Source organism: Aegilops tauschii, chromosome 2 (genome assembly GCF_002575655.3).
Source record: "Aegilops tauschii subsp. strangulata cultivar AL8/78 chromosome 2, Aet v6.0, whole genome shotgun sequence".
Lineage (NCBI taxonomy): Eukaryota > Viridiplantae > Streptophyta > Magnoliopsida > Poales > Poaceae > Aegilops > Aegilops tauschii.
Window position 1 is genome coordinate 563,352,572 of NC_053036.3, and position 12,992 is coordinate 563,365,563.

At 45.0% G+C, this 12,992-nt stretch overlaps 1 protein-coding gene across 1 annotated transcript; it reads left to right on the forward strand.

Annotated features, from left to right (window-relative positions):
• Window positions 1-136: 136 nt before the first annotated feature.
• LOC109746644 (FCS-Like Zinc finger 2-like) lies at window positions 137-1,018 on the forward strand. Its single transcript, XM_073509619.1, has one exon. It carries the CDS (start codon window positions 265-267, stop codon window positions 553-555), a length of 291 nt encoding a protein of 96 aa, XP_073365720.1. The 5' UTR covers window positions 137-264; the 3' UTR covers window positions 556-1,018.
• Window positions 1,019-12,992: the final 11,974 nt, after the last annotated feature.

A 12,992-nucleotide genomic window follows, 5' to 3' on the forward strand; every position in this document is an offset into this window, starting at 1 on the left:
TTATGAGAGTTTTCAAATACGGCTACTTTCTGGCCTTCACAAAATATCACAACTTACATCACCCGGACGTCCATTATTCGGGACCTGGTCGACCTCGCCCGGACATAACACGATCGCCGTCGTTTTCCTCTCGGTAGAGCTCGACCGCGCACCGGCCACGCACCATTTATACCTGAGCCTTCCACTCCTTTCTTCACACAACCAAGCTCACCACCAAGATCTCTGCTCAGCATTTTGCTCGAAAGCCACCTACACACACCTACCATGGCGCCATCAGTGGCCTGCTCCTTCTTCTTCGACGACGAGCTGCTCGGCGAGCCCGGCATGCCGGCGATGGACGCGTGCGCGCTCTGCGCCAAGCCGCTGGCGCGCGACCATGACGTCTTCATGTACAGAGGGGACACGCCCTACTGCAGCGAGGAGTGCCGCCACGAGCAGATGCACCTCGACGCCGTCTGTGCCAAGCAGGCCGCACGGAGACAGCAGCGGTTCTCGGCGGGGACGGAGTCCCACCGTGTGCAGCGGCAGTCCAGGAAGGTGTCGGTCGCAAGCTAACCGGCTGGCCGCTGAAAGTTTTGTTTGGATCAAGAAGATCTGAATTCTGAAGAATACAACATATGTATTCTGAAGAACCATCCATATCTCTTTCTCTTGGGAGGCGTCTGATGTCTCCGTCTCTCCGGCCGGTGCTCTAGCGTGTACCCTGGCGCCGCATCAGGTGGTAGGTGCCTGTAGCTTCCCATATGTGTCCATGGCATGCTAATTAAGCTGCCCGGATGGGAGGAAATCTGTACTTGTTCTCGGTCTGTCTGTGCTGTACCGATGAATTGATTTTGTTCGAAACGAAATGGCCAAGGATCTGTATTCGGGTCGCTCTTCTGCGCCTCCTCTCTCGTTTTGTTTCCCTTAATGATTGGATCCTGTTTGGTTTTGGTAATGCTAGGGACACTGTTCAAAGCACTGTCACTGTAAAAACATCATGGCAATCGACCTACACATTATTGTGCCCCTAAACTTTGTTATGCTTTTCGGATTTATAGGTCTCTAATGTTTCCAGTGACATGCCAATATGATATTACCCTGGATTTTATCCATAATTTTTTTTGCTAAATCTGAATCTTTTGAGATTTTCTAATTATGTGTGAATAAATTGGCCTGTTTGCTGCCTCTGCCTTGAGCTTCCCACATATGGGTGAACCTTACAATATTACTATATCTCAAGAAAATTTCCGCAAAATTTATACCATTGTGATATTTTTTTTCTTTTGAAATATATGTCAAACTTACCTAATTTGGGTGCAGTAATTCATCATAAAATATTTAAGGATGAGAACGATATTGTCATGCCTTGGCTACACCGTTAAAGATTTTCACGGTGATTTGTCTTTCTTGATGGGTCGACAAGACCAAGAACCGCTTCTCATCAGCTCTTGCTTCTCCTTCCGACATGTGTTGTCAAAACATCTACAGCGGCAAGTAGCTAACTCAGTGCCTTAAACTTCTGTGGACATGTCCGTGGATCATGACCGGCCATTCCAGATTTTACTGTCTTTGTAACCGTCTTCCTCATATCCAAAGTAATCTATGCAATAAATGAACATAATTCATATACTAGCAAACAAATAGAGTCATCAGACAACCAAAAGATCAAAGTTCATCGCCAAAAATGGTAATTAAACATAAAAAAACTAGAAAGAATGGACAGGCGGAGAAGGGCAGAGGAAATCATCATTTCCTCCCGGGCCCCTTTTCCCCTGCGGTCGCAAGTGCGGTTGTACCCCTCAGTGTAGGTGTCAGCGGAGCTGGAGCAATTGGTGAGGTCCGAGTAGTCGGAGGAGGAGATGTAGCTGGTCATCCTCCGGACCATGGGGTCCTACTCCTTCGCCTTGGCCACCGCCTCCGCCATACCTTCACGCTCCGTCTGCTTTATGGTGAGCCAGAGCACTTTGGCAGTTTTTGCAGTGGAGCCATCGCGTGTCCGTCTTTGCCGTTGTGAGGGAGCGCTAGAGGAACGCCGCGATGATCTGGTCCTCTGGATCCACAAGGGTGCACGCTTCCTCGACGTATGGGCAGCGCCTCCCCCACCGCTGCCCTCTTCCTTACTCGTTGCGGCTCGCACCGTGCGAACTGGGCCTCGGATTCGGGCGTCCTCGTACGCACCAACGAGGGCACGAGGACCCAACAGTGCCCGAGGATGCCCTCCGAAGCTGGTAGAGAGGGTGGAGAGGGGCGCATGGAGGTGTACCTAGAGGGGCACAAAGCGCCTAGAGCTGTGTGAAGGACGGGAAGGGTCGGACGACGGGGATAGGCAGAACCCGAGCTAGGTTGCCTCCCTGGTCCAGCCGCGATCGGTGCAGCACGATGTGAAGGGCGATCTCCTCCACGTCATCCGGCTCCGCGTCGTGCAGGAGCGAGTCTGAGTCGTCATCACTGTTGGATCCACCATCATAGGTGGCGCTGCTACCGTTGCGCGCAAAAGATCGAAAGCAGAGGGGACTAGGAGAGGAGGAGACTGGGAGAGAGTGAAGTGGAGTTTGTTGACTATCATCCGGAGTGAGGGTTATATGTGGGGTCGGTTGGTCCAGTGTGGGCCGGTCCAATGTGGTAGACGTGTCCGAGCGCGTCTAGGGTTCTCCATACCCACTCTATGGGCTAGGGTTGAGGAGCTGATTCACACGTGCCCCATGCTACTCGGATGAGAGTGTAAGCTACTGATGCTTTCGAATACTGAACTTTAACCATCTAGGTGTTGGCGAACGTAGTAATTTCAAAAAAATTCCTACGCACACGCAAGATCATGGTGATGCATAGCAACGAGAGGGGAGAGTGTTGTCTACGTGCCCTCGTAGACCGTAAGCGGAAGCGTTATATCAACGCGGTTGATGTAGTCGTACGTCTTCACGATCCGACCGATCCAAGTACCGAAAACACGGCACCTCCGACTTCTGCACACGTTCGGCTCGGTGACGTCCTCGCCTTCTCGATCCAGCAAGAGGGGCGAAGTAGTAGATGAGTTCCGGCAGCACGACGGCGTGGTGATGGTGTTGGTGAAGAACAATCTTCGCAGGGCTTCGCCTAAGCACTACGAAAACTATGATGGAGGATAAACTAGAGGAGACGGGGTTGCCGGCACACGGCTTGGTGTTTCTTGATGTGTGTTGGGTGCTAGCCCTACCCCTCTATTTATATGTTGAGCATTGGGGTCGAAACATGGAGTAAAAGCCTCCACAAAGTCGGTTTCACCCGAAAGGCAAGAGTCCTTTTCGGACTCCAGGGCCAGACGCCAGGGTTCCTGGCGTCTGGACCCAGACGCCAGGGACCCTGGCGTCTGGCCCCTGGACTCCGCAAAACTTCCTTTTGCGCTTTCCAAAAACCTCGTGGGCTTTCCCCTTTGGCCCAGATAAAGTGTTCTTGTGCCCAAACATTTCGGGAAACATCCGGAACCCCTTCCGATGGATTCCGGAACCTTTCCGGAGATCAAACACTACTATCCACATATCAATCTTTACTTCCGGACCATTCCGGAGTTCCTCGTCATATCCGTGATCTCATCCAAAACTCCGAACAACATTCGGTCACCAACATACATAACTCATAGTACTGTATCATCAACGAACGTTAAGCGTGCGGACCCTACGGGCTCGAGAACTATGTAGACATGACCGAGACACCTCTCTGGTCAATAACCAATAGCGGGACCTGGATGCCCATATTGGCTCCTACATATTCTACGAAGATCTTTATCGGTCAGACCGCATAACAACATACGTTGTTCCCTTTGTCATCGGTATGTTACTTGCCCGAGATTCGATCGTCGGTATCTCAATACCTAGTTCAATCTCGTTACCGACATGTCTCTTTACTCGTTCTGTAATACATCATCCCGCAACTAACTCATTAGTTGCAATGCTTGCAAGGCTTATAGTGATGTGCATTACCGAGTGGGCCCAGAGATACCTCTCCGACAATTGGAGTGACAAATCCTAATCTCGAAATACGCCAACCCAACAAGTACCTTCGGAGACACCTGTAGAGCACCTTTATAATCACCCAGTTACGTTGTGATGTTTGGTAGCACACAAAGTGTTCCTCAGGTAAACGGGAGTTGCATAATCGCATAGTCATAGGAACATGTATAAGTCATGAAGAAAGCAATAGCAACATATGAAACGATCGAGTGCTAAGCTAACGGAATGGGTCAAGTCAATCACATCATTCTCCTAATGATGTGATCCCGTTAATCAAATGACAACTCATGTCAATATCTAGGAAACATAACCATCTTTGATTAACGAGCTAGTCAAGTAGAGGGATACTAGTGACACTCAGTTTGTCTATGTATTCACACAAGTATTATGTTTCCGGTTAATACAATTCTAGCATGAATAATAAACATTTATCATGATATAAGGAAATAAATAATAACTTTATTATTGCCTCTAGGGCATATTTCCTTCAGTCTCCCACTTGCACTAGAGTCAGTAATCTAGATTACACAGTAATGATTCTAACACCCATGGAGCCTTGGTGCTGATCATGTTTTGCTCGTGGAAGAGGCTTAGTCAACGGGTCTGCAACATTCAGATCCGTATGTATCTTGCAAATTTCTATGTCTCCCACCTGGACTACATCTCGGACGGAGTTGAAGCGTCTCTTGATGTGCTTGGTTCTCTTGTGAAATCTGGATTCCTTCGCCAAGGCAATTGCACCAGTATTGTCACAAAAGATTTTCATTGGACCCGATGCACTAGGTATGACACCTAGATGGGATATGAACTCCTTCATCCAGACTTCTTCATTTGCTGCTTCCGAAGCATCTATGTACTCCGCTTTACACGTAGATCCCGCCACGACGCTTTGTTTAGAACTGCACCAACTGACAGCTCCACCGCTCAATGTAAACACGTATCCGGTTTGCGATTTAGAATCGTCCGGATCAGTGTCAATGCTTGCATCAACGTAACCATTTACGACTAGCTCTTTGTCACCCCCATAAACGAGAAACATATCCTTAGTCCTTTTCAGGTATTTCAGGATGTTCTTGACCGCTGTCCAGTGATCCACTCCTGGATTACTTTGGTACCTCCCTGCTAAACTTATAGCAAGGCACACATCAGGTCTGGTACACAGCATTGCATACATGATAGAGCCTATGGCTGAAGCATAGGGAACATCATTCATCTTCTCTCTATCTTCTACAGTGGTCGGGCATTGAGTCTTACTCAACTTCACACCTTGTAACACAGGCAAGAACCCTTTCTTTGCTTGATCCATTTTGAACTTCTTCAAAACTTTGTCAAGGTATTTGCTTTGTGAAAGTCCAATTAAGCGTCTTGATCTATCTCTATAGATCTTGATGCCCAATATATAAGCAGCTTCACCGAGGTCCTTCATTGAAAAAAATGCTACAGAGCTCCCACTCACTTTCTTGTAAATACAGGCTTCTCCAAAAGTCTGTACAAAACCAAATGCTTTGATCACACTATCAAAGCGTTTATTCCAACTCCGAGAGGCTTGCACCAGTCCATAAATGGATCGCTGGAGCTTGCACACTTTGTTAGCTCCCTTTGGATCGACAAAACCTTCCGGTTGCATCATATACAACTCTTCTTCCAGAAATCCATTCAGGAATGCAGTTTTTACATCCATTTGCCAAATTTCATAATCATAAAATGCGGCAATTGCTAACATGATTCGGACAGACTTAAGCATAGCTACGGGTGAGAAGGTCTTATCGTAGTCAATCCCTTGAACTTGTCGAAAACCTTTCGCAACAAGTCGAGCTTTATAGACAGTAACATTACCGTCAGCGTCTGTCTTCTTCTTGAAGATCCATTTATTCTCAATGGCTTGCCGATCATCGGGCAAGTCAACCAAAGTACACACTTTGTTCTCATACATGGATCCCATCTCAGATTTCATGGCCTCAAGCCATTTTGCGGAATCTGGGCTCACCATCGCTTCTTCATAGTTCGTAGGTTCGTCATGGTCTAGTAACATAACCTCCAGAACAGGATTACCGTACCACTCTGGTGCGGATCTTACTCTGGTTGACCTACGAGGTTCAGTAAGAACTTGATCTGAAGTTTCATGATCATCATGATTAACTTCCTCACTAATTGGTATAGACGTCACAGGAACCCGTTTCTGTGATGAACTACTTTCCAATAAAGGAGCAGGTACGGTTACCTCATCAAGTTCTACTTTCCTCCCACTCACTTCTTTTGAGAGAAACTCCTTCTCTAGAAAGGACCCATTCTTAGCAACGGATGTTTTGCCTTCGGATCTGTGATAGAAGGTGTACCCAACAATCTCCTTTGGGTATCCTATGAAGACACATTTCTCCGATTTGGGTTCGAGCTTATCAGGTTGAAGCTTTTTCACATAAGCATCGCAGCCCCAAACTTTAAGAAACGACAACTTTGGTTTCTTGCCAAACCATAGTTCATAAGGCGTCGTCTCAACGGATTTTGATGGTGCCCTATTTAATGTGAATGCAGCCGTCTCTAAAGCATAACCCCAAAATGATAGCGGTAAATCAGTAAGAGACATCATAGATCGCACCATATCTAGTAAAGTACGATTACGACGTTCGGACACACCATTACGCTGTGGTGTTCCGGGTGGCGTGAGTTGCGAAACTATTCCGCATTGTTTCAAATGTAGACCAAACTCGTAACTCAAATATTCTCCTCCACGATCAGATCGTAGAAACTTTATTTTCTTGTTACGATGATTTTCAACTTCACTCTGAAATTCTTTGAAATTTTCAAATGTTTCAGACTTATGTTTCATTAAGTAGATATACCCATATCTGCTTAAATCATCTGTGAAGGTGAGAAAATAACGATATCCGCCGCGAGCCTCAACATTCATCGGACCACATACATCTGTATGTATGATTTCCAACAAATCTGTTGCTCGCTCCATAGTTCCGGAGAACGGCGTTTTAGTCATCTTGCCCATGAGGCATGGTTCGCAAGTACCAAGTGATTCATAATCAAGTGATTCCAAAAGTCCATCAGTATGGAGTTTCTTCATGCGCTTTACACCAATATGACCCAAACGGAAGTGCCACAAATAAGTTGCACTATCATTATCAACTCTGCATCTTTTGGTTTCAACATTATGAATATGTGTATCACTACTATCGAGATTCATCAAAATAGACCACTCTTCAAGGGTGCATGACCATAGAAGATATTACTCATATAAATAGAACAACCATTATTCTCTGATTTAAATGAATAACTGTCTCGCATCAAACAAGATCCAGATATAATGTTCATGCTCAACGTTGGCACCAAATAACAATTATTTAGGTCTAATACTAATCCCGAAGGTAGATGTAGAGGTAGCGTGCCGACGGCGATCACATCGACTTTGGAACCGTTTCCCACGCGCATCGTCACCTCGTCCTTGGCCAGTGTTCGCTTAATCCGTAGTCCTTGTTTTGAGTTGCAAATATTAGCAACAGAACCAGTATCAAATACCCAGGTGCTACTGCGAGCTCTGGTAAGGTACACATCAATAACATGTATATCACATATACCTTTGTTCACCTTGCCATCCTTCTTATCCGCCAAATACTTGGGGCAGTTCCGCTTCCAGTGACCAGTCTGCTTGCAGTAGAAGCACTCAGTCTCAGGCTTAGGTCCAGACTTGGGTTTCTTCTCTTGAGCAGCAACTTGCTTGCTGTTCTTCTTGAAGTTCCCCTTCTTCTTCCCTTTGCCCTTTTTCTTGAAACTGGTGGTCTTATTAACCATCAACACTTGATGCTCCTTCTTGATTTCTACCTCCGCAGCTTTTAGCATTGCGAAGAGCTCGGGAATCGTCTTATCCATCCCTTGCATGTTATAGTTCATCACGAAGCTCTTGTAGCTTGGTGGCAGTGATTGAAGAATTCTGTCAATGACGCTATCATCTGGAAGATTAACTCCCAGTTGAATCAAGTGATTATTATACCCAGACATTTTGAGTATATGCTCACTGACAGAACTATTCTCCTCCATCTTACAGCTGTAGAACTTATTGGAGACTTCATATCTCTCAATCCGGGCATTTGCTTGAAATATTAACTTCAACTCCTGGAACATCTCATATGCTCCATGACGTTCAAAACGTCGTTGAAGACCTGGTTCTAAGCCGTAAAGCATGGCACACTGAACTATCGAGTAGTCATCAGCTTTGCTCTGCCAGACGTTCATAACATCTGGTGTTGCTCCTGCAGCAGGTTTGGCACCTAGCGGTTCTTCCAGGACGTAATTCTTCTGTGCAGCAATGAGGATAATCCTCAAGTTACAGACCCAGTCCGTGTAATTGCTACCATCATCTTTCAACTTTGCTTTCTCAAGGAACGCATTAAAATTCAACGAAACAACAGCACGGGCCATCTATCTACAATCAGCATGGAGCAAGATACTATCAGGTACTAAGTTCATGATAAATTTAAGTTCAATTAATCATATTACTTAAGAACTCCCACTTAGATAGACATCCCTCTAATCCTCTAAGTGATCACGTGATCCAAATCAACTAAACCATAACCGATCATCACGTGAAATGGAGTAGCTTTCAATGGTGAACATCACTATGTTGATCATATCTACTATATGATTCACGCTCGACCTTTCGGTCTCAGTGTTCCGAGGTCATATCTGCATATGCTAGGCTCGTCAAGTTTAACCTGAGTATTCTGCATGTGCAAAACTGGCTTGCACCCGTTGTAGATGGACGTAGAGCTTATCACACCCGATCATCACGTGGTGTCTGGGCATGACGAACTTTGGCAACGGTGCATACTCAGGGAGAACACTTCTATCTTGAATTTTAGTGAGAGATCATCTTATAATGCTACCGTCAATCAAAGCAAGATAAGATGCATAAAAGATAAACATCACATGCAATCAATATAAGTGATATGATATGGCCATCATCATCTTGTGCTTGTGATCTCCATCTCCAAAGCACCGTCCTGATTACCATCGTCACCGGCACGACACCTTGATCTCCATCGTAGCATCGTTGTTGTCTCGCCAATCTTATGCTTCTACGACTATCGCTACCGCTTAGTGATAAAGTAAAGCATTACAGGGCGATTGCATTGCATACAATAAAGCGACAACCATATGGCTCCTGCCAGTTGCCGATAACTCGGTTACAAAAAATGATCATCTCATACAATAAAATATAGCATCATGCCTTGACCATATCACATCACAACATGCCCTGCAAAAACAAGTTAGACGTCCTTTACTTTGTTGTTGCAAATTTTACGTGGCTGCTACGGGCTTAGCAAGAACCATTCTTACCTACGCATCAAAACCACAACGATAGTTTGTCAAGTTGGTGTTGTTTTAACCTTCGCGAGGACCGGGCGTAGCCACACTTGGTTCAACTAAAGTTGGAGAAACTGACACCCGCCAGCCACCTGTGTGCAAAGCACGTCGGTAGAACCAGTCTCGCGTAAGCGTACGCGTAATGTCGGTCCAGGCCGCTTCATCCAACAATACCGCCGAACCAAAGTATGACATGCTGGTAAGCAGTATGACTTATATCACCCACAACTCACTTGTGTTCTACTCATGCATATGACATCTACGCATAAAACCTGGCTCTGAAACCACTGTTGGGGAACGTAGTAATTTCAAAAAAAATCCTACGCACACGCAAGATCATGGTGATGCATAGCAACGAGAGGGGAGAGTGTTGTCTACGTACCCTCGTAGACCGTAAGCGGAAGCGTTATATCAACGCGGTTGATGTAGTCGTACGTCTTCACGATCCGACCGATCCAAGTACCGAAAGCACGGCACCTCCAAGTTCTGCACACGTTCGGCTCGGTGACGTCCTTGCCTTCTCGATCCAGCAAGAGGCGCGAAGTAGTAGATGAGTTCCGGCAGCACGACGGCGTCGTGAAGGTGTTGGTGAAGAAGAATCTTCGCAGGACTTCGCCTAAGCACTACGAAAACTATGACGGAGGATAAACTAGAGGAGACGGGGTTGCCGGCACACGGCTTGGTGTTTCTTGATGTGTGTTGGGTGCTAGCCCTACCCCTCTATTCATATGTTGAGCCTTGGGGTCGAAACTTGGAGTAAAAGCCTCCACAAAGTCGGTTTCACCCGAAAGGCAAGAGTCCTTCTCGGACTCCAGGGCCAGACGCCAGGGTTCCCGGCGTCTGGCCCCTGGACTCCGCAAAACTTCCTTTTGCGCCTTCCAAAAACCTCGTGGGCTTTCCCCTTTGGCCCAGATAAAGTGTTCTTGTGCCCAAACATTTCGGGAAACATCCGGAACCCCTTCCGATGGATTCCGGAACCTTTCCGGAGATCAAACACTACTATCCACATATCAATCTTTACTTCCGGACCATTCCGGAGTTCCTCGTCATATCCGTGATCTCATCCAAAACTCTGAACAACATTCGGTCACCAACATACATAACTCATAGTACTATATCATCAACGAACGTTAAGCGTGCGGACCCTACGGGTTCGAGAACTATGTAGACATGACCGAGACACCTCTCTGGTTAATAACCAATAGCGGGACCTAGATGCCCATATTGGCTCCTACATATTCTACGAAGATCTTTATCGGCCAGACCGCATAACAACATACTTGCCCGAGATTCGATCGTCAGTATCTCAATACCTAGTTCAATCTCGTTACCGGCAAGTCTCTTTACTCGTTCTGTAATACATCATCCCGCAACTAACTCATTAGTTGCAATGCTTGCAAGGCTTATAGTGATGTGCATTACCGAGTGGGCCCAGAGATACCTCTCCGACAATTGGAGTGACAAATCCTAATCTCGAAATACGCCAACCCAACAAGTACCTTCGGAGACACCTGTAGAGCACCTTTATAATCACCCAGTTACGTTGTGACATTTGGTAGCACACAAAGTGTTCCTCAGGTAAACGGGAGTTGCATAATCTCATAGTCATAGGAACATGTATAAGTCATGAAGAAAGCAATAGCAACATACTAAATGATCGAGTGCTAAGCTAACGGAATGGGTCAAGTCAATCACATCATTCTCCTAATGATGTGATCCCGTTAATCAAATGACAACTCATGTCAATGGCTAGGAAACATAACCATCTTTGATTAACGAGCTAGTCAAGTAGAGGCATACTAGTGACACTCTGTTTGTCTATGTATTCACACAAGTATTATGTTTCCGGTTAATACAATTCTAGCATGAATAATAAACATTTATCATGATATAAGGAAATAAATAATAACTTTATTATTGCCTCTAGGACATATTTCCTTCACTAGGATGCGACACTCGAACTTCGCCTAGCACCACAACACCCTAAAAAACTCCCGTTGCTTAAATTTAAAATAAAACGATTTTTTCCTTACATCGGATAGAGGCATCATTTAAGGAGTCAGGTCTACTTACTTTATTCTTCTTTCCACGAGCGTGGTCCCTTAAAAGTCCTTAATAAATCTTTGAATTCATCATTATTCGAAGACTCTTATTTCAAAGAGATGCCATACTCCCAGGAAAAAAGCCTGAACGACCTTCATCAAAAGGGTACCTGTACGCGGAACAGCAAGGGAATTGATACAGGGAAAGATTTCTTCATATGATAAGATGTGATTTGGCCGAATCGTTCATGTTATGATTTTCTACATCCTTGGGCTCTGTGTTATCTACAGGATGTTGTATGATGAGATAGAATGTAATGGAAATACAAACAAGGATAGCTAAAGTGTTACCTACTCTTTAATACTCCTAAGGGTCAAATCAAGCCTTTTAATTCATTTCTTTATTCTTATATTAAAATTCTTACATTAAAGAAATAATAAATCTCCCCAAGTAGGATTTGAATCTACGACCAGTCAGTTAACGACCGATCGATAAATGCGATATGAGCCTATGTGTTTCACGCGCAGCCGACCAATAGGGGAAGATTGTGAATCTTGCGAACCGACCGCTTTAAGACCATTATTGTCTTCTCTCACTCAGTTATCAATTGGCAAAGATGACCCATTCCTTTTAGCCCTAAAAACGACAATGGTACGGTACTTTTAGGAATATTTTGTTTGATTTTGGCTCAATGTTTACAACTAGGTTGGATCAGATGTTAGGAGTCCATAGATGAAAAGGGGCTGGGGAGAACAAGAGAAAAAACTAATATCCTGTTTTGGATTTTAATTAAAATCCCCTTTCTGAGTGTTTTACGTAGAAATATTATTATTAATTTTCCATATTTTGCCCCTTTTTCATGGGAAAAGGAAATATGAATTTCTCCATTCATTTAATCCTAGTTCGAGACTAACGGGGCTTGAACCAGTAACTTCGGTCTTGACAGGGCGGTGCTCTGACGAATTGAACTACAATCCAAGCTTTTAATAATATTGTCGTGATTTGTCATTGATCTCACCTGAATCGCCCCATCTATCCTCCTAAGGAGAACTTTGTTTGGTTTGTTGCATTGCCAGAATCCTTGTTCCATATTTGAAGCGGGTTGGCCTCCGGAGCGTGAAAGAGGTTCAAAAATCTGTTATCTTTTTATAAGGGCTAAAATCACTTTTTTTGCTTTTGACCCCATATTGTTGACAATTGTTTTAATTCTAATTGTCCGGGTGTTTCGTCTTTTCATCAGAGTTATGACACGCCAAGGATCCCATTTGTTCAGAACGAACCAAAGTGCTGCTGAAACGTGAAATCCATGCACCAACAAGTTCCAGTACATAGTTCAGGACTCCATTTGCAAGGTGCTCGGATAATTTCATTAACTTCGTGAGCAAGATCGTGCCCTTCATTACGATCTTGTACACAGGCTCATTCCAAGTTCGAAGTACCTTTTTGCGAAAGAAAAATCCGCTTCCTGACATGACTACTAAGGTTCCATGGAGGTATGGTGACCATTTGTACGGAAAACAGGAGTATGATAATGCCATGTCCCAATATATCCACGCCATTGGTCATCTTAAACCTTCAGCGCTTTTTTACATTCATAGAAAGGAGATAAAA